This window comes from Sebastes fasciatus, chromosome 12 (genome assembly GCF_043250625.1).
Source record: "Sebastes fasciatus isolate fSebFas1 chromosome 12, fSebFas1.pri, whole genome shotgun sequence".
In the NCBI taxonomy this organism is placed as follows: domain Eukaryota; kingdom Metazoa; phylum Chordata; class Actinopteri; order Perciformes; family Sebastidae; genus Sebastes; species Sebastes fasciatus.
In genome coordinates this window covers 20,568,384-20,595,999 of record NC_133806.1, presented here as the reverse complement: position 1 = coordinate 20,595,999, position 27,616 = coordinate 20,568,384, and the positions used below count along the sequence as shown (strand labels likewise).

The 27,616-nt window shown below is 40.4% G+C and overlaps 3 protein-coding genes across 6 annotated transcripts; all 3 read right to left on the bottom strand.

The window, feature by feature from the left end:
• Positions 1-111: 111 nt before the first annotated feature.
• Positions 112-7,334, bottom strand: LOC141779269 (uncharacterized). Its single transcript, XM_074654022.1, has 3 exons — positions 7,041-7,334; positions 5,030-5,152; positions 112-4,749 (listed from the first exon to the last, which is right to left on the bottom strand). Exons 2-3 carry the CDS (start codon positions 5,141-5,143, stop codon positions 1,405-1,407), a joined length of 3,459 nt encoding a protein of 1,152 aa, XP_074510123.1. The 5' UTR covers positions 5,144-5,152; positions 7,041-7,334; the 3' UTR covers positions 112-1,404.
• Positions 7,335-9,609: 2,275 nt separating this feature from the next.
• Positions 9,610-14,416, bottom strand: LOC141779283 (uncharacterized). Of its 2 annotated transcripts, none has more exons than XM_074654040.1 (2): positions 14,150-14,416; positions 9,610-11,688 (listed from the first exon to the last, which is right to left on the bottom strand). In XM_074654040.1, the coding sequence occupies exon 2, from the start codon at positions 11,636-11,638 to the stop codon at positions 10,109-10,111; it is 1,530 nt and encodes a 509-aa protein (XP_074510141.1). In that variant the 5' UTR covers positions 11,639-11,688; positions 14,150-14,416; the 3' UTR covers positions 9,610-10,108. The 2 variants fall into 2 exon arrangements, with proteins under 2 accessions (XP_074510141.1, XP_074510140.1); XM_074654039.1 differs by having other exon boundaries at positions 9,610-11,693; positions 14,150-14,414.
• Positions 14,417-16,985: 2,569 nt separating this feature from the next.
• Positions 16,986-23,895, bottom strand: LOC141779270 (uncharacterized). Of its 3 annotated transcripts, none has more exons than XM_074654024.1 (2): positions 23,560-23,895; positions 16,986-20,416 (listed from the first exon to the last, which is right to left on the bottom strand). In XM_074654024.1, exon 2 carries the CDS (start codon positions 20,361-20,363, stop codon positions 17,364-17,366), a length of 3,000 nt encoding a protein of 999 aa, XP_074510125.1. In that variant the 5' UTR covers positions 20,364-20,416; positions 23,560-23,895; the 3' UTR covers positions 16,986-17,363. The 3 variants fall into 3 exon arrangements, with proteins under 3 accessions (XP_074510125.1, XP_074510124.1, XP_074510126.1); XM_074654023.1 differs by having other exon boundaries at positions 23,570-23,895; XM_074654025.1 differs by having other exon boundaries at positions 23,584-23,895.
• Between the last annotated feature and the right edge of the window lie 3,721 nt (positions 23,896-27,616).

Below are 27,616 nucleotides of genomic sequence, written 5' to 3'. Positions count from 1 at the left end.
AATCGTTAGTTAAAGCCTAAACCTAATATTTAGGATTTAAGGATCTCATAGTTATCTTATAAGAGGAGTATGGGTGTTACTGAGCTAAAAAATGACAGACATGATCACATATCAATACAAAAATGACCTTTATTGGTTTTAAGACAAACTATAGCATAAAACCATATACAACAGAGCAGGGTGTCCATCGGGGAAACATCTTTTGAAATGTTTTTTCATGATTCCAACAAAATTCAAGCCTGGTATTGAAGCACAGAAATGTAGTTTTTCAAAGGCAGTAAAAAAAAAAAAGAAAGAAAGGATGTTCAACAACACCCCTGTTGGTATTTCAGGTGTGGAATGTGCGTTTGTTTAGTGCATTTTCTAGAAAATTTAGCATCACTTGATTTCAGCCATTATATTACAAGTCCACGAGAGAGCAAAGTCTTTGACAAACATGTGCGAGAGTAAAGTTCACTTTCAATGTAAATACGAAATGCTGATTGATACATGTCCTTGTTGGAGTCCAGAGCAAAACAAATTTGAAGTCAGTACACGTCAGTTTGTCTGAAACATTATGAGGAACAGTTTCCTTTGTAGAAGTCAAGAAAAAGCTCTGCGTGATTTGAAATGCACGTTTGAAATTAATTCACAGTAGTCATAAAGTGAATCCACTCATCAAGATGACGTGTTCAAGATTTGTAAAACTATACAGCTACATGATGTGTTATAAAGTAAGGATTAAATAAGTTCTTGGTCAGGTCTACCAAACAAAATTTTCACAGCAATACGGAGTTCATAACTCAGTGTGACGTCCACCCTTCTGATCAGTGCAGGGTACTAGAATAAAGACGCCAGGAGGTGGCAGGGCAACGAGGATAAATGAGGGCTCAGTGGTTATTTCACTTTTATATCAATATTTGTTTTAATTTAAAACTTATTTTCCATAATCAGCCATTTACAAACAGTCCAATTTCTGTTTTCAAGTGCTTATTTTGTTGATTATATTATCCCAGGGCTGCTTCTGGCTCGGCTTTAATGCGCTGAATGTACAAAATATTTTGTACATTATTATTGGGAGCATCTTTCTGACATGTTCTCTCTACCTGCATCTCTTCTGTTCTTTTTGATGGACAGAAATGTAATCACAGAAACTAAAGAAAGTCTAGTGGCTTCTAGCTGAAGTTGCCTACATGAAAACAGAAAGTGTCCCTATTATTTTGTACATTCAGAGTGTATATTTTCAGAATCTTTAAACTGTCAGGCATGACAGGTTGAATACATGATTGTAAACAATTTTTTCAATGCGTTTAATTTCCCGTACCTTTACCAGGTGTGTAACTGATGTTTCTACGTGTTCTAATCTAGGACTACAGGACCCCCCCTGTGTTAAACATGATGATGAAAGTATCTCCGTTTAGGTTATTACACCTGGCCTCTAGCATGCTGCAAATAATGGTGATAAAGGTCTGAAATGGCAGGATATGCGTCGCCACACACGGCGCACTTAACACCGTCTGCAGACGCCTCATGTGACACGCTGGCATTTCCGCTCACGGGTCTTTTCACAGTTCTCAAAGGAGTAATGGGCTTTCTAAGTGCATTAACATCTATTCTGTCACGACTGGTTTCTATATCTTGAATCAAATGTGTGCTGCTGGGATGCTGACCCAAATCGAGACCATTACTTTGGACAAAGGAAATCACGGGCAACTCTTGAATTACTGGATCTGGACATTCGGATAAGGCGCCCAGAGGAGAGTGGTTTTCCTCAGGATCTGGACGTAGAGTGGCTATGTGGTTGTTCGTGGGAGGGCTAAACATTTTCTTGTTAGACTGTGCAGTATGGTCGTCTATGAATAAGTCAATATCGGAGGAATGGCAAAGCTGGTGACTGAACAGCAAATCGAGAGTCTTAAATCTACACCCGCACTGCTCACATTGATAAGGCAGAAACACTTTCTTGGGCCGGACCTGAATCCACTGGAGCTCCGGGTGCTCGCTCATGTGTTTTCTGTACCGCTCCACAAACCGGAAACCTTGCCCGCACTGAGGACAAGTGAAGCGTCCGCGTCTCTGTCGATGGACTCTCTGATGATGCCACAGTTTATTCCAGCTTTCTAGAGTCTTGCCGCAACAGGCACAGGTGTAACTTTGCCCCGGCGCGTGGGTGAGCATGTGGGCTCGGAGCCTGCCCATGTGTCTGAACAGTCGCCCGCAGCTCGGACATAAATATTTCCTGGGGTCCGAGCGGTTGTCTAGTTTGTTTAACTTTGACACGAGGTGTGAGAGATGGTGATCCGGTATGACTGTCGACTGGAACGGTTTCTTTGAGTTAGCGAATCGATTCTTGGGGCCGGTCTGAGACGTTTTTTTCTGTGTTTCCCAATTTTCACCTGTGAGAGGAGAAGCTGGATTGGGTCCCGACGAACACCTGAGTGCAGGCACTGTGTACTGTATTAATGACACTGTCTTTTCACCTTTTATCACAGAGCTCGAGGCGTTTCTCTCTCCTCTGCACTGACCGCGATGGGCGCTATATTCAGACAGCACGCCAAACAGCTTGTCACAATACAAGCAGCGATATAGCTCGGCGCCGGTGTGGGCTCTCATGTGGCTGTTGAACTCCTGCAGATGGTCAAAAACATTCTTGCAGATGTGGCACGTGTACGTCAGCGAAGGCCTAACGCGTCTGTTGGGTTGTAAATTGTCGCTGTTTGGCGACGGTCTGCAAGTGTGATTTTTTGCGTTGCTATAATGAGTGAAGGATTTTTCGCAGCGAGTGCAGTTGTAACGCTTCACGGACCAGTGGGTGAGCTCGTGAACGCGCAAGAAATAGGCCTGACCGAAAGCTTTGCCACATATATCACATTTATAAGGCTTCTCTCCCGTGTGGACACGCACGTGTCTTATGAGGGCGGACTGAAACGGGAATGTTTTACCACAGTACTGGCACACTTTTTTCTCTCTCTTTTCTTGGGAAACGGGTCTGTGAAGTCCCTGACTGCTTTCATGCTCGTTCCCTCTGTTGCGTTTTTCAGATTGGTTGCTCTCAGAGTCCTGGTCCGACACGATTGCATGCGTCTGCATATGAGAGGCATACTCCGAGCAAGAGAATTTGATCTTGCAAAATGGACATTTTTGATATATGTTGCTCTTTTTGTGGGTCTTGAGATGGAGATTTAAGTTTGAATTTTTGCTAAAACCTTTGCCGCACTCGGTGCATTTGAAAGGACGCTCGCCCGTGTGAATGCGTTGATGGATGACGAACTGAGAGAGGAATTTAAATGTTTGACCACAGTAGCCACATTTCACCACAGTTTTCCCCCCTTTTTTAGTGTAGCTGACATTTGCGTTAGCCTCCATGTCCTCGTCAATACAGTCTGTGCTTTGTTGAGTGTCGTCGCTGCCTTTGTGGCCCTCTACAAGCTGCTCTCTCTGTAACAAAACGGTAGTTCTTCTCCTCCTTCTCTTGCCGCCTCTTTTGCGCCTGAAAGTGCTGTTTGGACCCTCAGCTTTAAATGTGGTGTTGGCGTTGCATCGTAAAGATTTGGGACTATTTGACTTTGACACAGGATTTAATTCATTCAGCTCTAACTCAATATTCTCAGCTTTCACAGCACAGGGGACTCCAACAGGTTTAGGTGGTTGTTCAGAGGACGTTACGACGTCCGTGCAAAAGAGCTCTGTATTCTTCTGGGGGAATTCGAGACTGCTTTTCAATTGCGACTCCTCGCTGCCATTCATGTCGGCCGACTGTTTTATTTTAGGGTCGTCACTCTGAGTAGGGTTTACCAAGTTTAAACCCTCTGAAGGAATAACTTCAGGCTGAGAACTCAGTTTTCTTAGTGGTAATGCACTTTCCTTTAGGTCTGTCTGCGGCTCTTCTAACGGGTAGATTTGACAGCTCCTTCCATCTGTACCAGTCTCTTGTTTGTCAGAGTTTAGTTCCACCTTCTTATCTGTCTCCCCGCAGCCTGTGTCGTTGCTCAACAGTGACGAGGCCTCCTGGGAAACATCCAGTCTGAACACTTTAGCTGGAACTTGCTGATCAGCCACTTTAGCTCTTCTTCTTCTTCTTTTAAAACCTTGGAAGCTCAATGTATTACTACTTTCTGTAGGAGTCACTTCAGTCGGCTTGGGGTCCAGCTTGCTATCAGATTCAGGCTGTCCGTCCTGTGTCGAAGGGTGTTGTTCAGTTCTACTCCTCAGTCTCCCTGCAAGACCGCTAACATTAGCAGGAGTTCTGGGAGAAGCAACCTTAGCAGCTATAGCTTTATAAGCTACCATTTCAGATTTTTTTGGTCTTCCTCTTTTCCTTTTTGGCAGCACAGGGACACCATCTTGTACTTGTACTAACGGACCGTCTCTTGGCAAAGGTATCGTCGTGCTGATCTCCTTATGCTGAACTGCATCAAAACCAGCCGAGTCTGGATCTTTTTTGTCTTTTGTCGACAGCGGTTTTGTTTTACGCGGGCGGCCGCGTTTCCTGCGGCCCTCCACAGGCTGCCCGCGGCTGTCGGTTGTAGAGCTGCACACGCTCGCAGGTGTCATTTGAGACGCTGCTTCCATCCCTACCTGTGACGGCGTGTGCTCGCTGTGTTGACAATGTGTTCCACCTGCTGTTTCAGAGTTAACACGGCCATCAGACTCCACGTGCCCCCCCGATGAGTGGGATTCAGGTGCAGGTTGGGTCAGTTCTGTTGCTTTCATTTCCTCTCCCCACCTGGAGTCCAGGTCTTCCTCACTGCATCTCTTGTCGTCAGGTATCTGTGGGAGAAAAAAGAAGAACTGCATTTGTCACAAATGTAGTGATGGTATAAGTCTCTTAAAATAGTATAGAAATAAAGACGTGCAAAAAATGGGTATCAATATTAATGCCTTATAATTTGTTCTATGGTGTTAAAGTCTATATGTATGCAGTTAAATCCTAAACAGTCAGGTGTACAAGACCACATGCTAATAGAATAGGAATGCAAGTTAGGGTTACTCCAGAAATTGTGCTGTATACTGTAATATACATGTCTATTTGTCTCTCTCAATAAAATACCTGCTTGCAGTCCGAAGGGGCATGAATGGAGCGAGGATGTGATGCCACAGAAGTCAACTCAGAGACGGTATTTTGGTCACTGCTTCCTCTGCTGAAGGACATTTTACTCCCCATGTCAAGAGTCTGTGGATTGAACAGTGACAAGGAGGCTGTAACTCATAAAAACAGCAACATGTATTCCTACAGCAATCACGTCACAATACCTATAACAGACCTGACCTATTATTATAATTGCTGGCCTGAAAAATCACAAATGTGCATCTCTTACAGTTGCGCGTACACTTCATGCCAGTGGCTATAACGTATTTGCCCACTCCCCTCCATATTGATAAGAGTATTAAATACTTGACAAATCTCCCTTTAAGTTCAATTTTGAACAGATAAAAAAACGGGTGATTAAATTGCGATTAATCACGATTAACTATGGACAATCATGCGATTAATCGTGATTAAATATTTTAATCGATTGACAGCTCTATTAAAAAACACATGGACATTTTATGGATTATGACATATCATTACAGAATTATCTGCTTATTAATGATATAAAAGGAGCTCTTTCACCAGCAGCTATAGCATTAAAATGATGCTTTCACATTAAGGCACCAGAAATTATAATAATCCAATAATATGATAAAAAAAACAACAGTTAAAATATATTTAAGTAAAATAGCAAAGTGGACAAGGACAAGGCAATTCTGCATAATCAATACTTTAACTTCTGGAACATTTTTGCTGATAATGTATTGTATGTATTGTATTTTTACTTTAGTAAAAAATCCTCATGGATGAGTTCAGTTTGTAGTTTTGCATTGCAATACTGCTTATTTTACTCAAATAAAGCATGCAAACACATTTTCCCATCTCTGTTCATACCAAATCACACCTTACATAGACTTAAAAGCTAGTGTACCACTTCTGAACCTGGGATTCATACCAACACTCAAGAGTATGGTGTTGCAAAGCTTGCAAAAGATGCATGAATGTAACAGATGGGTAATGCAAACAAAATCACTACACTAGCAGTCTAGACAGACAATGGTTGCTTGCTAATGTCATCTCCCCTGCAGACACATTTCATCTGATGGAGATGGAGATGGAGATGGGAGTCTTTTCTGGTGCATTGAGCATTAAAATGGCTTTTTAATTAATGATTAACGTTACTAATGCTCACACACAGAAAGAGACACAACGGTGTGTCCCAGCTGGGGTCACTTATGTATTTTAAACACATAAAGTCATCTTCAGCATCCAGCTACCAGACATCATCAACAACAATAATCAATATTTTAACTTCTGGAACATTTTGCTGATAATGTATTGTATTTTTACTTTAGTAAAAATCCTCATGCATGAGTTTAGTTTGTAGTTTTTTGCATTGCAACACTGCTTATTTTACTCAAATAAAGCATGGAAATACATTTTCCATCTCTGTTACATAGACTTAAAAACTAGTGTACCACTTCTGAACCTGGGATTCATACCAACACTCAAGAGTATGGTGTTGCAAAGTTTGCAAAGATGCATGAATGTAACGGGTAATGCAAACAAAATCCCTCCACTAGCAGTCTAGACAGACTGACAGTGGTTGCTGCTAATGTCAGCCCACCTTTCATCTCCCCTGCAGACACATTTCATCTGATGGGGATGGAGATGGGAGTCTTTTCTGATGCATTGAGCATCAAAATGGCTTTTTAATCAATGATTACTAATGCTCACACACAGAAACCCACTGAGACACAACCGTGTGTCCCAGCTGGGGTCACTTATGCATTTTAAACACAAAAGTCATCTTCAGCATCCAGCTATTATCATTATCATCAACAACAGCACACAACAATGTAGGCGTCATCTTCTAGTAGGCCACCAGCTAGCTCAGGTTCTCCACCATTAGAGGCCATACAAACCTAACCTTCAACACTTTATTTACAGCTAATAACGCTCCTGTAAGGATATTTCTCAATAACCAAAATGTGCTGGGCGGTAAGGTTAGTAAACACAAAGTGCTTGCCTGCGTGGGAGAGTGAAGCCTGGTCTCTGCGTAGCCATTCACTGACCGCTGCTCAACTAGATAGCACTGGATAGGATAGCTGCAAAGATAACATATATAATGCTCTGTCGGTAACGTGGCTGGTTGGCACTTGTTTTAACAATCGTGCACAAGTCTGGGAGCTGATAATGTTAATGTGGAGCTGGCTTTTCTCTTCTTTGCAGAGCTGTTAGCAGCAGCAGCAGCAGCAGCAGCAGCGAGCCACTCGGGTATCCACGCACAAAGCAGAGTGGATGCTTTCAGGCGGTGTGGGAAATTTGGCAATTATGAGTTGTGTTCAGAAGTAAGCAGAGTGGCAAAACACGACACTAAAGATGTTCAGTTTTTATGTAACAGATATTTAAAAATCCTCTTGGATCAGCTGGAAAAAATGCATCATCACAAAGCTGAAAACAGGGTTGTATGTAAAGTAGCTAAAATATTAAACAACTTTTAATGTTTTCATCTGCACCCTTTTACAAGATCATTTTATGGTGTATGCAAGATTTTTTTAAATAATCATCTATCATTTTTTTTTTAAATCAGTGTTATGATGTTGTTTTATACAATATCCTACTATAATAAGAGATGTATTTGTGGAAAAACTTGACTACAGTCAACTAGAATTGTGAGTGGGACCCAAGGCCATAGCCTGCTACAGAGTAAATTAATTAATTCATTTAATTAATAAATTCTGTAATATCCAGTAATTCAATAAAGCACTGCATTAAATTGTTAGTTAAAATCTTCGTTAAATTAAAAGTTAAATGCGTTCTGTATGGGGTAAGGTTTTCTCTTTTGATTTCAAAATACTCCTGCTGGTTTACAAAGCATTAAATGGATTGGGGGCCAAAAAACATTTCTGATCTTCTGCTATGTTGTGAACCATCCAGACCTCTCAGGTCATCTGGATCAGGTCTGCTTAGTGTCCCCAAGAGTCAGAACTAAACATAAAGAAGCTCAGTTTTTATGCACCAAATATTTGGAACAAGCTCCCAGAAACCTGCAGGACCAACTCCAACTCTGAGTTCTTCTAAATCAAAGCTTCAAACTTTCCTGTTTGCTGCTGCCTTTTATTAAACCAGATAATTATCTTATTCTGCACTAGAGCTTTAATCTGTGTGTTATATTCTATTTTAGCTTCTATCCTATAGATTTTATTTTCTAATCTTTAATGTTTTTATAACTGTTTTAATTATGTCTTAATGTTCTTTTGCACTTTGTCGCAATGTTCTTGAATGTTTATGTAAAGCACTTTGAATTGCCCTGTTGCTGAAATGTGCTATACAAATAAAGCTGCCTTGCCTTTGGTGATACACGTTTAAGGGACATGAAGCTTGGAAGCTGGAAAAGTGATGTACACCACCATTATTATTAATTTGTTGGTCAGACAAACTACCAGTAATATGCTCGACTCTTCTCCAAGTTTAGTACCACACATAAAAGGTGCTGCTTGGTCTTCACGTTTAGCAGAAGTTTTTGAGATTACAAGCACACAAACAGCACTTGAACGCCGCATCCACGTTTAGGAATATTTACCTCATCATTAATGGACACAACAGGGTCTTGTTTTTGCTTTGAGATCAGATGGCTCCATGGATGTATAAAGACAATGGCCCCCTCTGCTGGAGATTATTAGTGCTCCAAGATAGACAATAGACCCACTACATCACTGAGGAAAAAGGGGATTTACACTATCAGAAACTGAGAATAAACTCTGCAGGACAGATAATAATGCACTATACTCAAATTTTAACAGTCTCTTCTGCACTATACTCACTTTTTTAATAGTCCTGTATCACAGCTGTTACCCTGCACTATATTCACTTTTAACAGTTTTCTTCATCTCCTTGTATTTTTATATCTGGTGTATTTTTTTGTACTTTGTACTACTAACTTTTTTACTGCCTTTTTACTAACTTGTTTTGCACTATGGAACTGTGATGCTGGAAACTTGAATTTCCCTCAGGATCAATAAAGTTACTCCCACAAAATATAAGGTCTACATTAGCAGACCTAGCATTGTGGAGGGATGTCAGTTTAAATAATAGTTATTTGTGGAACTGTAAAAACAAAAAGTTGGTTAATCAAATACTCCACAACATACCAATACTATAATATATTTTAAAGGACACAATGGCATTGTTGCCAAATCTTTACTTGTCTATTTAATTTTTAATTCTACTTTATGTCATCATTTTAGGATTCAATATTATCACTTATTTTACTGACACTTTTGTTTCTTACTTCCACTTGCTGTACTTGTCAGGCACCATAAACTGAATAAAGATGTAAGAAAAATTAAGAAATGAGGCACCAAATCAATGGATAAAGGAAAAAAAAAACACGCCTAGTATTGTAGAGGAATGTCAGCTTAAATAAGTTATTTGTCGAACTGCAAAAACAAAACACTGTGCTGTACTGCACCATAAATTGTTAAAGTATTACATATCACACTGCTATCAATTGAAGTATTTGTACTGCTGTTCATCATGTCAATAACCTCGTTGATAATATAACATGATTTTATGCCATGAACACATACATACAGTGAGTTTGAAAATATAGTTTAATACAACATATACTGTATAGTTAAAGTCTGACAAAGCTGATAAGAACAGATACGGTATTGTGGTCAATCTCAACAGCCTCACAACACATTATATCAGATCATACTAAACATATTTAAAAAAAACAACAAAAACTAGGAAAGTGCCTGGTTATCCCGCCGAACATGGGTAAACCATGCACATACATTTTGAAAGGTAACTTGATTGATTTACATTTCCTACAACAATCGCATGGGGCACCGATATTGGACTTTTTACAGTACTGACAAAAGAAATCCAGCTTAATTAAGATGCATGTTTGCCGTCACTAGTCATCCTACCCTACTTTGTTTAATAGTTTGGAGAAAGCCAGAAAGCGCTGTGTTCCTGTACAATGAACCTTTTCAAGTAGATGCTGTTCGAACAGCACTGACTTTATGCAGTTGGTCCATAATTAACATAAAATGTGACATGCAAATTGGATGTGCCTCTCTGGCTTTGTCAAGTCTTAATAGGGACCGATGAGGTTACTTGGTAAATCATCTCAGCGGGTTTGTCTGGTCGGCTTTCAACTATGTAACAATCATCGTCCATACTCGCTCCTGTTTTCCCATTCACGGGAGCCGCCTCTTGCCCTTTGTCCAGACCGATAGCCATGACTTGGTTTATCTTCATGTTGCCAGAAGTTGGAACCCCAAGTTTTCTCTCACCATTCATCTGAGCAGGATACGGGCTCGTCGCCGGTGTCACCCTCTTCAGCTTGAAATGCCGTTTGCCGCCTTGCACGTGCGTCGCCATGAACTCCTGTGCTTTGGCACACTTGTGCCTCTGTAGCAGCTGAGCAGATTCAAAAGGAAGATAACAGACTCGGCATGCGTACCCGTTCGATGCGGAGGATGCCTGCACTGGTTTGCTCGATACACCTGATGCAGATTGTGTGGGCGTCTTCAACAGCGCAGAGGGAGTGACAGGACGTCCTTGAGTGCTTTTACTGAATGCACTGGGAGTTGGACTCCTCACCTGCAGGGATGGCGAGACATGAAGCCCCCGATTGCTTTTATTGTATGTACTCATTTTCTGGTTTTGCAACTGCAGGGAGGAAATCATAAGAGGTGCCCGACTGCCTTTAGTGGCTGCACTGGGATTCTGGGGAGTGGGCCAAGACCCATGAACACTTGGACTCCGCGCTGCCATAACTTCATTTGGCAACTTCATATTCAGCGGTCTCGCAGTGATGATTCTGAATTTGCTAGTTAGGGTGTTGGGTCCCTTACAAACATGGTAGCGAGGCACCATCTTCTTGCTGGAGAGCAGCAGCCCACATCCTATACAGCCAGCAACTTTATCAGTGACATGTAAGCTGTGGTGGGCGATGAGAGTGGCCGCCGTCATAAAACACTGCCCACATTTAGAACAAGTGTAAGGCTTTGTCTTCTTAAATGTGCGCATCGTTCGCAACAACACGACAGGCTGGTAAACTGTCCAAAGATCCACTGTGGGTGCACCTACACCCGCAAAAATATTCTGCATGTCTTTCTCACGGGGCTTTGGGAGCAAAGGTACTTGTGACGGTGAGCGGTGCAACTGAGGCACTTGGGAAATCTGCGCAGACTGCATGGGAACTTGTGGCATGTGAGCTGATGTAAAGGGTGATTGCATCAAAGGCTTCGCTGGCAAAGACATTGATGGCGCACTGCCCAATCTAGGCGCCTTCCAGACAATCTCGCCAGCGTGTATTCTTTTCAGCTGCTGTTCCTCTTCTATGCGCTTCTCAATTCTGCGCTTCTTTATTGTTTCATGATCAAGCACTTGGTGTCCTGGTTCATGTGTAGTGCTGTGTTCCAGCATGTCTTTGTATTCAACAAACTCGGTTCCACATGAGCAGATGTGACTTGCAGCAGTGCAATAGTGTTCCTCCAGGCATTTTCGATTTGCAAATATCTGCTCACAGCTGAAGCAAAACCGTCCGGCGTTCAGCAAGCCTCTGCCTAAGCCGTCCTCCAGGACATTTTGCCTTCCTCCCTGCATCATCAGGCCGGGTATGGATGTGTTCGCTGTTTATGTGGAGCCCTCTGGAGCACCTTCGCTGTTGGAGACAGGTGTTGGAGTTAATGCAATCATAAACAGAATACAACTAAAATGGACAAATATTCAGTTCAGTTATATATCATTATTTAATGGTGAGTGATCATACTATACAGTGGAAACCTCTTATAGTGATCATGTCTGTCCCACACACGGGACGAGAGAGAGAGCTGACAGACAAGACGATGGCGGAGGATTTGATGTCGAAGCGAAAAGCAAAAGCGCCTATTTGGCAATATTTCAGATTTAAACTCAATGCTATAAGGAGAACCATAATGTTAATGAGGGAATCGCCATGAGGAGGACGTAGCGGTCAAAGCTAAAATGTCCGGTGTAATCAGTAACACCAATGTTGTCATAAGTTTATTAATCGGTGGGAAAATTTCCTCACTGTCACATCTCTAGTTACTGCCAGACAAAGCATCATGAAAGTAAAAAAACAGAAAGAATTACTATAGTTTTAAATGTTTTTACATATATTGTCATGTATAAAAAGACCCAAAATGAACACTGTAAGTGGAATACTTTCTACAATAAGTGATATTGTTATTTATTTATTTTAGTGTTATTTAAACAGCATTGTATAGGAATGATTCTGTCCCAAGTTTAGACTGCATAAAATATGGATGTAGTCTCCGTGACTTCACCTATTAGGTTTTTGAAGAGCCATTGTGAAGCTCAAAGTGGGTGGCTCCGGCCGTCGCCATCTTGGCAGCGATGACACAGCCTAACTCACAGTTAATCCAAAAATAGGCAAAGAGGTGGAACGTCAGTGTAGCTGAGGCGGGCCTGGGTGACACCACAGAGGAGACAACTAGCAGCTCGTCACCTGGTATGGCACCCACCTGTCACTCAAAGCGGCCATGCCCTCATTATGTCTAACTTTAAGCCTTAATATAATTCAAACGGGTGAGTTATATAAAATTTCACCTCTGTACAGTTGTCATGAACGGGGATAGCTATACAGGCCAAAACCGTTTTTGTACCCGGCAGTAAACATGTTTATCTATGCTGTAAAATTGGGCTTTTTAAGATGGGGGTCTATTGGGATTGACATGCTTTTGGAGCCTCAAGTGGTCATTTGAGGAACTGCAGTTTTTGGCACTTCCGCATTGGCGTCACGGCTATTGAATGCCGGCTGGGACACGTGCCCTGTCTCAATTTGCGTACTTAAACTATTTTGAACGCATACATGTATTCACACTAAGAAGTATGGCAAAATGCAGTGCACTCTAAGGATGTTGTACTCAAAACAGTCAAAACGTTAAGTGTGGAACAATGGACAGTTCTCATTGATACCAACTCTGTACCAAAATTCTAATAATGTTACGGTACTCGTTTTCTTCAGTACCGAACGATGCCTGTAATGGTCATTTGGTACCGGAGCGGAGGTACTGGAGATGCGATTCTTCCGGATCTAATGGAGGCAGTATACACTTACAAGTGTTCTCATCTGCCGTGAAATGAGGGAAGAAGAAGAACGCCGTAACAGCACGGAAAAAAACAACAACACAAGACGTGAAAGATGGCAGCTGCTGCAGCGCTACCTCCGCCTCAACTCGTTGAGAAAACAAATAGCAAGAGTCGGGTATGGAAGTACTTTGCGTTCGAGGCGGATTTACAACTAGTAATAATAGATTCGCAAAAACCAGTATGCTTTGCAGTAACGGTGCCGTCGTACTTTTCTTTCCAAAGGAGGAAATACTTCCAATTTAGCAAAGCACCTCAACGACAGACATCCAGACAATATTGTTTGTTTTAAATACTTGAAGGCTACATGCCACTGTTCTGTTTTGCAATGTTAATAGACGTTTCTTTTAATTTATTACTTAAAGGCTACATGCCTGTTTTTTGTAATGTTCAAATGTTTTAATAAAAGGAGTGCGTGTTGAATTACATGGCATTTGTTTGTTTTTTTACCGTGGTATCGAATTGGTATCGAGAATCGTGTAAATTCACTGGTATTGGTATCGACTACTAGATTTCTGGTACCGTGACATCCCTACTTCCAATCACACCCCCCATGTGCTATGATAGTGCGCCACCTAGTGGACAAGTGCAGACCAGGTATTTACTGCGCATGCGTAGCAGCACCTCGATGATATGACGCGATATGGCGCCGTGTCATCTCCACTGTTACCCTCCTTGGTTGGCTTCATCTCTCAGCATCATGGTCCACCAAGCATGTTGATCCACATAGAAGCGGTTGATCACCTTTACAGTCATCACTATAAGCCGTTTACATCAGCATCAGCTACATGCTAACGTTAAGCTAAAGGAGAGAAGTCGGTTAAAGCTTCATTTTAAACATGTCCTCGTCTCTGAAAGGAGAGTACACATCCATGAGACGAGCAGATAACCTCTTGACCAGATCATTTCTACATCACGGGTGGTGAAATAACGTTACACACCTCAGAGCATGCTAACGTTAGCCTCACCTAGCTAGTGGACACTTACCTTCACATGGAAAGAAAGCGGTTGCTTAGTTACTAGTCTGCTTATATATCCTTGAAGCAAACACTAAACAAGCTGCTCGGTGGTCGTTTGGTTGAGACAGTCGGTATGGGGCTGACTAGCCGGTGTTTTAGAGGATAGTCTAGAGGCAGCTAGCCCGTTAGCCTCACCGACAAACAAGAGGAAAGACCCGACTCTTCTTCTACGCATGGCGCGCTTCTGTAGAGAGACTTCCGCGTTCTGCGTCGTCATAGTGACACCTGTCGACTGGAGGTCATGATTCACCTCTGATGGTATTACTGCAGGTAGATCTACTGTACTGGGGATTTAGTCTTTATTACACAAGAGACACATAAATAACATTACCTTGAGCCTGGCAGTCCATTCTTGACCTTATATATATATATATATGTATATATATATACATACATACATACATACATACATATATATATGTATGTATGTATGTATATATATATATATACATATATATATATATGTATATATATGTGTATATATACATATATATATATTTTTTTCTTAAGTATATACATATATGTATATATATATATGTATCTATATATATATACATATATGTATATATGTATAGATACATATATGTATCTATACATATATATATATACATATATATATATACATACATATACGTTTCTTAAGTATATACATATATATGTATATATATATACATATATATATACTTTTCTTAAGTATATATCTATATATGTGTATATATATAATACACATATAATACACACTTGAATTAACCAGTTTTTTCAAGTGTGCTATTAGTATACTTTATGTACTTATGTACTTATCAGATATATACTTAAGAAAAGTATACTTGGCTTATACTATACTTATAGTATAAAAGTATATATGTATATACTTAAGTATAAAAAGTATATAGATATACTTTTATAAGTATATCTATATACTTATAAAAGTGTATGTATATACTTATAAAAGTGTATAGATATACTTATAAAAATGTATATATAAACTTATAAAAGTGTATATATATACTTATAAATGTGTATATATATACTTATAAATGTGTATGTATATACTTATAAATGTGTATGTATATACTTATAAATGTGAATATATGTACTTATAAATGTGTATATATACATACTTATAAATGTGTATATATATATATATAATTATAAAAGTATATATATACTTATAAAAGTTTATATATATATATACTTATAGAAGTATATATATATATACTTATAAAAGTATATATTGTAGTATAAAACCTATTTAACAAGTAGTTTACTGTATATATTTTAAAGTGCACTTTCATAAACTATAAAGTGGGCTGCATGTATATACAAGTACACTTGCAGTATAAAAACTATTTAACTAGTAGTTTACGGAGAGTATACTTTAAAGTGCACTTTCATTAACTAAAAAGTGGGCTACAAATAAAACTAGTAAACTATCAGTACAATACTTACACTTAAAGTATACTTTTATAAATTAAAAAGTGGGCCTATTTAGTCCCAAGAAGTATTGAAGTAGTAGCCTGCACTTATAAGTATAAAACTAGTAAACTATCTGTGTATTTAGAGGCATGGGCGGAGATTATATAAAAGTGTTACATATAAATTGTGATATAAACGTTAGGAATTTAGTTAATACACTGCACTTTTTCCTTTTTACTGTGTAAAGCACTTCGGGTTGTTATTAAATAAACTGACTTGACAAACCACAAGGTTGGAAAAAAATCATTTCTTACCTTTTTTTTTTGCTTTCGGTTTCCTTTAAATCTGATTTATAAAGAATACAATTATCAGGCCTCTGTTAAGATGGAAAATAAATGACCATTCAGTTGAATCAACACTTGTGGGAAGACATTTTATAAGCTAGTTATCACTCCAGGACTAATGTAATCAGTATTTTGCTTGTAAAGCTTAATTTTTATTAAGACCATGGCTAGATTAACCTGCTACGAGCTGTGGTAAAGCCCCCTGTTCCTAATAAACTCTGTGCAATATGTACAGTTTTCTATGCTGGAATACTGACAAGAGTGGTAATTTGATTTAAGTACAAATACAAAATGAGATTAAATAATATTAAAATTAAAAATTTGACAAAGATGGTGTTTATAACAGGGGCTCAAGATCAGGTAATAAACTATGAGCCACCTTAAGGCCCTTAACATGTCAGCTGATTCTATGCTTTAAATTGTAAATACTCATATATTCATAGACAAGCTGAAAAAAAAGTGGAGCTTTATGGGGCCCCGGGGCTGTTGATAATCCAACCTCGACAGTGACACTATATTTCATTGATTAGTTTGCATACATAATCTGGAGGCAAATGTATATAATTAACTCTAAAATGCACACCATGATCTTATTGTGAAGAAGTACTTCTAAATTAAAGCAACTGTGAACTGAAATCTTGTGAACATAGCAAATTAATTATTCATCACTTTATATCTGGTCTCCCCGATGATCCATCTAATGGAAAGACAAACACACCTACAGTTATTGTGCATTAATTCAGTAATAAAGGCCCGATAATCAAAATATGTCATTGTGTAGTAGCAAAAACATGTACATACTGTATTTGCCTCCCTGGCTCTTTCAGCTTGGATTTGTGTCTAACAAGTTCTTTCATATTAAGTATACTATTTTCTTGTGGATTAGATATTTATATTAAATGAGAATGCCTGTTTCACAAAGCAGGATTGTTGGTTATCTGGATAATTGTGAAAAGCCATTACATAAACTCCCAGACAGCTGTAAAAAGAGTTATTCCTGGCTTGGATATAGGTCCCATAATCACACAAAATGATGTAACATACTTGTTTCACATACTGGTATGTTTATTAACACCAGGAACAACAACGAGCTACATCACAAACTCTGTCATAAAAGTTTGATTATCAAATACTCAGAAACACTTACAGGCTAATGAGACTATGCAATATAAGGGATTGACTGGATAAAACAAATTGTACAGGATACCAAAGCTTCTTTTTTTTACAGTGGCGAGCTACTATAACACTCTCAGAGTTGCTTTAAAAAAACAAACAAAAAAAACTCATGTGGCTGTACAGTGTCAAAAAAACAAACATAAGTAAAATACAATTGGCACATATGGAAAGAACGAACTATGCTAAAATGTGGTCTGTTCTTAAATGCACTGCTCCCCTGTTAGCCATTTTTTTCAGAAAGTGTCATTAAGAAGTCAGCTGCTCTTGTGTTTTTGGCTTGGTGTCTCCAGCCATGATGCGATGAATCCTCCTGCGGTGGTTTTTGAGTGATTTCAGGTTCGGGTATGTGCCCTGGCAGACGTCACAGCGATATAAGTCAGACTGTTTCTGAGTTTTGTCTGTTTTGTGAGTCAGCAGGTGTTTCTGCAAACCGTCCATGGTGCCAAACCAGCGAAGGCAAGCAGGGCAACGCACGGGCTTGACGGCGGGCTTGCAAGCCCCGCTCCTCTGGTGAAACATCAAACTGATTGTGTTCGGGAAGTCAGAGTTGCAGTTGGAACAGTGATACGTCTTGGGCGGGTTTGCGGGATTTGTGGCCCGTACACCCTTGCATCGATTCCAGGATAGGTGCCTACGAAGGGAACAGCGAGTGGAGAAAGTGTTGCAACATCGCGAGCATACAATCCGCTGCTGCTTCTTTGTTGTATTTTGAACCGGCTCTGTGCGAGGCTGCTTCGGTTGAGGCTGATGCACTGGCTGAGATGGCTGCAGCTGAGGCGGCTGTTGCTGAAATCTAAGCAATAGAGGTTGTGATGGCTGTATTCCCTTCAGCAGCTGGTGACGAGGATGCATGTGGATCTGCAGGTGAACTTCGTAGTCTGCCCAGGAATTAACAGTCTCTCCACAAGTCGGACATGTGTAGGATTCTCGTGCATGCTTCTGCAGATGCTCCAGGAGAAGCCTTGGAGATGTAAATCCGACCCCGCATTCGCACGTCACCCTCCGTGGAAGCACCGAGGGCAGCGACATGATGCCCCAGTTGCCTCCATCATCCTCCTCGGTTTGACAGTCTGTTGCAGTGCCCGACATACTCTGCTGTGCAGGCCCGCTACTATCCACCTGTCCACCATCTGCCATTGTTCGTTGCATCTGACATTTCCTTCTGTGAACCATCATGTTATCTTTCCGGTTAAAGGTCTTCCCACAGACAAAACAATCAAACATTGGTTTCGTATTGTTGGCAGTTAGAAGAGCGGCACCCTGACCACCACTCTGTGCTACAGGCCCAGTTACACGCGGCCTAAATCCACACAGCCGTAGATGGCGCCTCAAAGTAGATGGGCGACTGTAGGTTTTCTGACACCTGGTACAAGGGTAACGTTTGACACCATCACTGACAAAATAGCGCAGGCTAGGGGGCGCCGTTCCTGCGGACTTCTTCACCTCTCTGTCGTTACCTGCATCTTTTGTAGAGACAAGCACCTCCATTTCATCATCCAAGGGCATTGTCCACTCCCCTTCATCACTGTCTTCATTATCAACTGCGGCTGAATCCCAGCTAGTGTTTTCATCTCCTTGCTGGTGCGAAGTCACACACAGAGAGGCGTTCTCGTGCTCCTCCATCACGGGAGATTTGGGGTAGAATGGTGAGAAGCTTTTTGCTGAAGGAGTCCAGGCCAACTGCTGCTCTGAATTTTGAGAGGTCACCTCGACCTTGATGCGACCAGTAACTTCGGTGCCCACGGCAACACTCTTGTTGAGTAGAGATCCAGCTTTAACATCTGCATCCGTTTTGGCTTCACTGTTTGATCTCAGTACTGGCATTCTCTGAATGGAGGGATTGGCCTGCGGAGAGGGGGCTGAGCCTGGGCCCTGGCACTTGTGCATTTTGAGGTTCCACCTCCGTGCGTAGCTGTGCTTGCACAATGGACAAAAGAAAACTTTTTTTGAATTGTTTAGACTATGGAATGGCAATATTTTTTGGCCAAACGGTATCTTATTTTTAAAAGAGCTTGATGGCTGCATGGTCTTGTTTCCTAACTGAGGGCATACGTGATTGTCAGGTAAAGGCAGCCGCCCTATGATCAGCTGTTTGCAGCGACGACAACATTTAATCCTCTCTTTTTTGTGCAAGAAATGATGCTCTGTCAGCTTGTCCAAGTTTGGAAAGACCCTTCGACAGCGGCCACATTGATATCTCCCAAATGTGCCATTACTGCCAGGACCAATGAGCTTTTGACGAGTTTCAAGAACCACAACAGGTGAGAAAGTCTTAGTCAGAGACACAACCTTCTTCTTACTGGACTCAAGGACTTTGCTGATGGATGGAGCTTTTGTCTTTATACCAGGTTTTGCAAGCAGCCGCCTTAACTCTGCTATCGAGAGATCGCTGGTCGGGGGCACCTCAGTTTTTGCTACTGGTGTTATATCAACCGGGACGACTTCTTGTTTGGGGGTAACTGTTTTCACTTCACTGTTTTGATTCGGAGACAGAGGATGTCGAAATTGCTTCATGTATGCTGATGCCAACAGCTTCATTAGGGAGTTATTTCCTGGCAAATTTTTACCCTTTTCGCTGCTGAGAACAGAATTTGTTTGGTCCTGCAAACAAATGTCCTCTACAGTATCTGGTATATGCTCTGCTGTGGCTGTTATGTTCTCAAGTTGTTTCTCACTGTCATTTTGAGGGGGTGTACACTGGCCTTGAGGAGTGGTTACTATGGCAATGCCATCCTTCAGGCTTACATCTGCTTTATGGTCTGTTACTGTGGGTAGTTCGACAGCTGGCAACCTTGAGGTAGAGGGGCAACTAAGGACCAAGCCTGGCTGAGTTACAATTGGAATGAATGATACACGCTGGGTGGGAAAGACGTCATTGCACCCTGCTCCACTAGAGAGAACGCTATTACTATCTTGCAGTGGCTGTGGTTGAGAGTCATGTGAGCGCTTATGCTCCAGCATAAAATTGAAGTCCTGAAACTCCTCTCCGCAATCACAAATATATAAAGAAGGTGACTCAGGCAAGAGTGTTGGTGGACTGGGGTGCTCGCCGGATGAGTCCATAGTTGCAAACAGTGTGAAAGGTGGGCTGAAGTTAGGCTGTGCAGGGGCAGGAACCTTGGAGACTGCACTAGCATGGGTTGCCTGATGTACTAGCAAGGAGGCCAATCCAGTGAAGGTAGCTGAACACGCCACACAACGATACACTTTGGGGGATGAAGTGCTTCCTTGTAACCCGAGCATCATGGCAGCCAAATGTACCAGGCAATCCAGGTGTTGTGGTCACGCAAGGAAGTGTCCTGTAAATCACAGACAACATACACAAACAAGATGTCACCAAGTGAAAATGGACACACAATCACAATTTTAACATTGTTTCCAAAAAATTTATTTTTCAACCTTAAAACTTTCTACGCATTCCACTGGCATACCTGTATACTAGGGCTGCAGCTATCGATTATCATTGAGTATTCTACAAATGATTCCATCGATCAATCGGGTAAGCGGAAAATAAATACTTTTTCTCTCTTATTATTAAAAAGCAATTGTAAATTTACAAAAGAGAAATTAAGACGGGTCTCTTAAAATGAACAACTAATTGGTTTCTATAGAAAAATCTATATAATAATCCATACAATAATTTCTGTTGAAACTAAACCCATTTTGTGCATTCAAGTGCTATATTACATTCTGGTTTTTAAATAAAATATTTTCTGAAATGCAAACAATATATTTAAAAAAATAATTTCAAACAAAGCTTCGATGCAAAGAATTTGCGTCGATTTTTAGTAATCAAATTACTGGAATCACTCAAGGAATAATTTCAGCCCTACTGTATATACCAAAAATACCCTCATTAATTTCACTGTTAAAAGCGGTTACTTTTTTAAACATGGTCTCAATTGTTGGAAAACAAGAGTATTGCACGCAGGAAAAAACTAGAGTCATATATTGTGTTCTTTACAAAAAAAAAATTGTATTCAAATATATGACGAGCAATATAGTTTGTGTAATGAGGTATTACAATTTGCCAACCCTACAAAACATTGTTAGGTGGGGTTTTTAGCAAACATGGTCCAGCTGGAACAATGCCTAGGCCTGTAAATATGAAGAAACGGCCATGCTTAGTGGTGCTGCCTTGGCCGGCATTTTATCCCAGCATCCAACTCCACAGAGCACCTGAGAGATGCCCTGGATTGCAACATGAAGAGATGCAGCCCCGCCTGCCCGTGGCCAGCAAATCCATCTGGTCTTTCTGCAGAAATGGGATCACATCCCACAGCTGCAGATTTACGCATCATTTCCACTGGCTTTGTGTAGCATGCTTTAGCCTCCCCAGGACCAGGTGCATTTCCACTTTATCCTCACAGCAGGGAAAAAAATCATGCAGACCTGGCTGCGATACAGTGATCTTGCCTCCGAGCAGGGCCAAACCATGATGAGCTGCGTTGTTGATCGAAACCAATTAGCGAGACATGTGAGACTAGGCTTCCTATGTCCATGTAACGACACATCAATTTGTATATCCGGTTAAATAAAGTGGGCAATACTTGATTTGCATTTTATTTTAATTTAATAATGCATTTTTGTGATATTAATATTTTTATTTATATATTTTGATAGTTATCTTTGTCTTTTCTTTGTGTGATGCAATTACGTTTACTGCCAGTGCATTGTCTTTATGGAGTATCAGGTGTAAAATGGGTGTTTTCTTTAATTCCACTTGGATGATGACTAGGGATGCACCGATACCGGATCGGATATTGGGCCGATACTGACTCAAACAGCTGGATCAGTTATCGTGACAGTGGGGCCAATCTATTCAATTCTTGCAACAGTTCTATATGTATACTATATACATGATATACTGAATTTGAATTCCTGTTTAAGTTTTGACCAATTTGTTGCTGCATTAAAAAGGTTTACACCTGAATTGTAATTACTGATCATTTTGAAGATTTTTTTGCCAAGTTAGCAACTTGGCAAAAAAATCTTCACATCACATTAACGCAAATTTCTTCTAACGCCACTAATTTCTTTAAAGCATTAACGCAATCGATCTTCCAGAGGTTGTAGTGGGCTCAGTTTTAAAGCTAGAGTGAAGATACTGGTATCATATGAAACTAGAAAACATAAGGAATTGGTACCAACAATGTCATACTAGTTTGTAATGGAGGAGGCTAAATGACGCTCCAAAATTTTGTCGAGGAAAAACTGTCATGGCCATTTTCAAAGGGGTCCCTTGACCTCTGACCTCAAGATATGTGAATGAAAATGGGTTCTATGGGTACCCACGAGTCTCCCCTTTACAGACATGCCCACTTTATGATAATCACATGCAGTTTTGGGTCAAGTCATAGTCAAGTCAGCTCACTGACACACTGACAGCTGTTGTTGCCTGTTGGGCTGCAGTTTGCCATGTTATGATTTGAGCATATTATTTTACGCTTAATACAGTACCTGTGAGGATTTCTGGCCAATATTTGTCATTAATTTGTGTCATTAATCGATGTCAAAAAATAAATATATACATTTATTTGCATTAAGCAAGCATATTTTATCCACTCCCATGTTGATAAGAACATTAAATACTTGATAAATCTCCCTTTAAGGTACATTTTGAAACAGATAAATGTGTGATTCATTTACGATTAATCAGGATTAAATATTTAAATCGATTGACATCACTAATAATAATAATAATAATAATAATAATAATAATAATAATAATAATAATAATATAACGTTATAATCACAATTTATAATTATAATAATGCTGGTTAAGTTTTGCTCCTCTTGAAGGTGTCCTTTTGGGGCATGTCTGAACCCCTCTCTCTTTTCTATTCAACACACACATATTAAAAATTATAAACATGTTTGATTTAGTTAAAAAAAAAAATATCACAGCATAAACATAAACATGTAAATCTAAACATTTGAAGCTGTCATGCACGGGAATGAGAGCCTTATTTGCGGCTTGCATTATCTAACTATACACCACAAGCCACCAAACATTAGGTGTACCTGAACGCAACACCACACACTGAAGGAACCCTATGCCAAGAAATAATAATAATAATATAATAATAATAATAACACCAGGATATTGAGGATCTCAAGCTACAATAGCTTGCTACTGCAGAGTGACTACATTGCAAACGAATGGGATGTTGTTTCACCAATAACACACACACATAGTATCGTTATTACAAGCTCTATTATGAGGCTCTTCTCACATGAGCACTATTCATCTGCTACCTTGGTATCTGACGCTTCCATGCATAACACCCAAGGTCTTGTTGGGTTGCTAGTGAAAGCTAACCAAGGGGGAGGTGGTCGGCCACGTTACCGGAGAAGGAAGGCCGGAGAAAAGCAATAACTACCGCTAACAATCCAGCTACCATGACCTACTATGGAGCAGCTTCTGCACACAATCACACACCGTGTGTTACCTTCACGTACTCACCAGCCTCAGGAGCTGCAGCAGCGTTATTCCTCAATGTGAGACTGGAGAAGATATATTGGCGGCTCCAGCAGATGTGTCCATGCAGAGAGAGACGCGGCTCAGCTCAGCTCAGCTCAGCTCGGCTCGGCTCTATGGAGAACAAATGTGATGCTGTGCCAGGAGAGGAAGAGCACCGAGCCGAGCCCGGAGCTGCAGCTGCAGCAGGCGCGGAAAAGGAAAGACATACAGGAGGTCTAACACTGCGCATGCGCGTTTCACTCAAGCGCCTCTCGGAGAAGCGCTGTCTGGGCGGTGCGGTGCGGTGCGGTGCGGTGCCAGATGGGCAAGATGCGGGCGGTGCGCAATGGCTGCTGCGCAAAGGTTTGGCGCTACAGTGGACACAGTTGAAATTACAGGTCATGTGAGGCGCTCTGTGTCTGAATTAAACAAACTGCAGGAAATAATGCAGACATTTTTATTGAGCATTACACAATCAGCAATTTTTGTTTGCATTATCACAATTTTAACCAGATGTCTAACATAAAATGCATTATTTTTTCCAGTGTGCTAAGAGGGTCCAACTGCAGACCTCAGTCAATTACCTTTTTTTTTTCAACCCCCCTCATAATATATATATATATATATATATATATTGTCTTTAAGAGTTTAGGCACACCTGAAGATAATTAATATAAATCTAACACTGATGGCCCCGGACTGAAATTGCATACAATAATATCTGTTGAAACTAAACCCATTTTGTGCATTTAAGTGCCATATTACATTCTGGTTTTTAAATTTAATTTTATATGAATGATGTAAACAAATTGCAGTAAATAATGCAGAAATTGTATTGAGCATTACACAATCAGCAATCTATTTTTTTTGTGCATTATCACAATTTTAACCAGATGTCTAACATAAAATGCATCAAATTATTTTTTTCCAGTGTGCACCCGGTGCTAAGAGGGTCCAACTGCAGAACTCAGTCAATTACCTTTTCTTTTTTTTTTCAACGCCCTTATAATATTTAATGCATTATTGTCTTTAAAGGTTCAGGCACACCTGAAGATAATTAATATAAATCTAACACTAATAAGATAAGATAAGATATTCCTTTATTAGTCCCGCAGTGGGGAAATTTGCAGTGTACAGCAGCAAAGGGGATAGTGCAAAAAACAAGATGCATCAGCTAACACAGTAAAACAAAAAAGAGCTAAACAAAGTGTAACAAAATATGAACCATTTAAATAGAAATAAGTATAAAAATAGGAGCAGTATATACAGTATTGACAATAAACAGACTATTAACAAAATTGCACAAGTGGAAAATGACATGCACAGTGAGAATGAAATGAAATTCCACCTGAAAATATTGCACAGCATGAGTAGTAATAATGATAATGATATTGCACAGTCATTATACAGTATAGTGCAGTTATTGTCAGTATTTGGTGTGTAAGTGTAAGTGGTCTACTGGGAGCAATGCTGGTTGTGGAGTCTGACAGCTGCAGGAAGGAAGGACCTGCGATAGCGCTCCTTCACACTCTTCGGGGGGAGCAGCCTGTCGCTGAAGGAGCTCTCCAGTGCTGAGATGGTGTCCTGCATGGGGTGGGAGTCATTCTCCATCATGGATGACAGCTTAGCCATCATCCTCCTCTCTCCCACCACCTCCACTGTGTCGAGGATTCCTGATCACTCTGCCGAGTCTCTTCCTCTCCACAGCCGAGATGCTGCTGCCCCAGCAGACCACTCCATAAAAAATGTTTGATGCCACCACAGTGTCCTAAAATGTTAATTTGACAAATTGAAAGTATGAAACATATATAAGAAGAGATATTGTACAACTGCTCCCACCAGGACTGGAAAAAGAAACATGACTGAATGACTTTAACATTACATCTGTCCCTGAAGCCCTGTGGCTAAAAGCCCTCTTCTGGCTGATTAGAGAGCTGTGAAGTGGTTGGGATGTGCTGTGTAGTTCATAATTGCTACTTGCCTGTATAACATGAGCTTCATGTATCAGTTTAAAAGGCGGTGCAGTCAGACACAGAACATATTATGCAGAAAGGTTCTGCACTGAGGACTTGAGCTTTTATGGTGCAGCTCCACATATTAATAGAGGAAATATTTTAGCATGTCAACTGTAAGGTTGACCATGGAGAGAGGGAACTACTGCAGTTTCTATATGCAGTCTCAAGGCTTGTGTTTGATCAGTCACCAATGGATAATGGCCAGAAAGCACTTGCACCCTGAATGGCCAGGCATTTCTCATGGTAGGCTACTATACCCCGAGGGAAACAAGATTATGGTCTGCTTCACTAATATAAGATACAGTCCAGTCACATCCAGTAACCACATTGTCTCCAGCTACAGCTCTTCAGCATGGGGAACAGTGGGTTTCTAACAGTAAAAATGTGATACTGATACAGATCAAGCTGCTTCCTATTCTGCAAACCGGGCACATCATTTAACATTGCCTCACTGACTTCCTCAACCGCTTGATTAAAGTGAGTGCTACTGGGATGAAATAAGACTGCAGCTGCTGGCTGCTCTCTCTCTCTGAAATGTGGATCTCGTAGTTCACAGAACTCGTTTCGTTTAATTTGATGAAGGCTGAGCCACTTTCCCAAGAATTTGTGCTCTGATATTAGCAACAGCACTCCCAGCACCTCAACCAGGCTGAGCATGAACTGTATATCTACATTTTCAGGATATGGAGATGACATTCATATTCTTTACTTTCCCAGACTACTCCACCATCTCATGCAGCTCCTCTGGGGCAGGTATTAAGAGGTTTAACGTTAAGGACCATATTGCTTCCAGGTCTTTTCAGAGTTAGACACTTGATGGTGTGATATTAATATTCATAACATTCATATTCGGTAACTGTTCACTGAGTGGAGTGACACTTTCTCTGTTTCCTTACAAGGGCTGCTCTCAGGTCCTCTTTCCTGATCAAGTCCAGTGCATCAGTGGCAGTCAATAATGGATTGGTTGAGAGAGTCACTGGAACTGAAAACAACTCTCGTCTTTGATGTGATTTCCCTTGTCTTACTCAAATCAACTGCAAACGTCTTTGTAAAATCCATTAGTGGGGCCCACATCACTGGGACTGATTCACAATATCCTTCTGGGCCAAGGTTACAAGTAAAAGTATATGATATGGTGACCAAAGCATCCTCTTTCATAATCCTATGGTTATGCAGCATCTATGAGGGGTACTCCAGAAATAAATAAAAAAGCCAATTAACCAAACCCTTTCTCCTGCAAAGTCAGGAGCTCCTACATTTTCTGGTCCGAGAAAAGGACTCTCAAAAAACAGGATTACTGTATCTGTTACCATGACAACTAATGGCCTGAAACTAACCTGCAATGGCAAGCTCTGTGGGGCTGAGCCAGTGCTGAAGCTGTGTTTTTCTTCACTATCAGTCCTTCATCTCATTATGCTATGGCCTTAAGTCAAATATATGAATAATATATATTTTGTATTCATTGTTTTCTGTTCATAATAAAGTGATCACAGCTTGATATGGTTAGGATTACCTACTTACGGTATATATGGCTCAGGTTTGTATTAGGGATGCACCGATCCAACTTTTTCAGTCCCGATATACCGATAGCAATACCTGGAATTTGTGTATCGGCCAATACGGAGTACCGATCTGATACCAGTGTTTAATTAAAAAACTGCATGCCTCACTGTGTGGAAGTGACTGGATCAGGCTTGACTTAAAGATTGCTTTCCTAACTTTGTAAAACAAAATGAAACAAATACATACATAAAATTTTACTAAATTATATTAAAATAATAAAATCGTACACGTGCAACTTGGTAAAAAAAAATCTTAACAATTAACATGAGTTGCAGTTCAATTGTAAACCATTTAAATGCAACAACAAATTGTTCGAAACCTAACAATTCCAGTATATAATGTATATAGCATACAAAAATAGAATTTAATTGAATAGATCGGCCCTATTGTCACCGATACCCGATTCAGCAATTTGAGTCAGTATCAGCCCAATATCCGATCATGTTTCGGTGCATCCC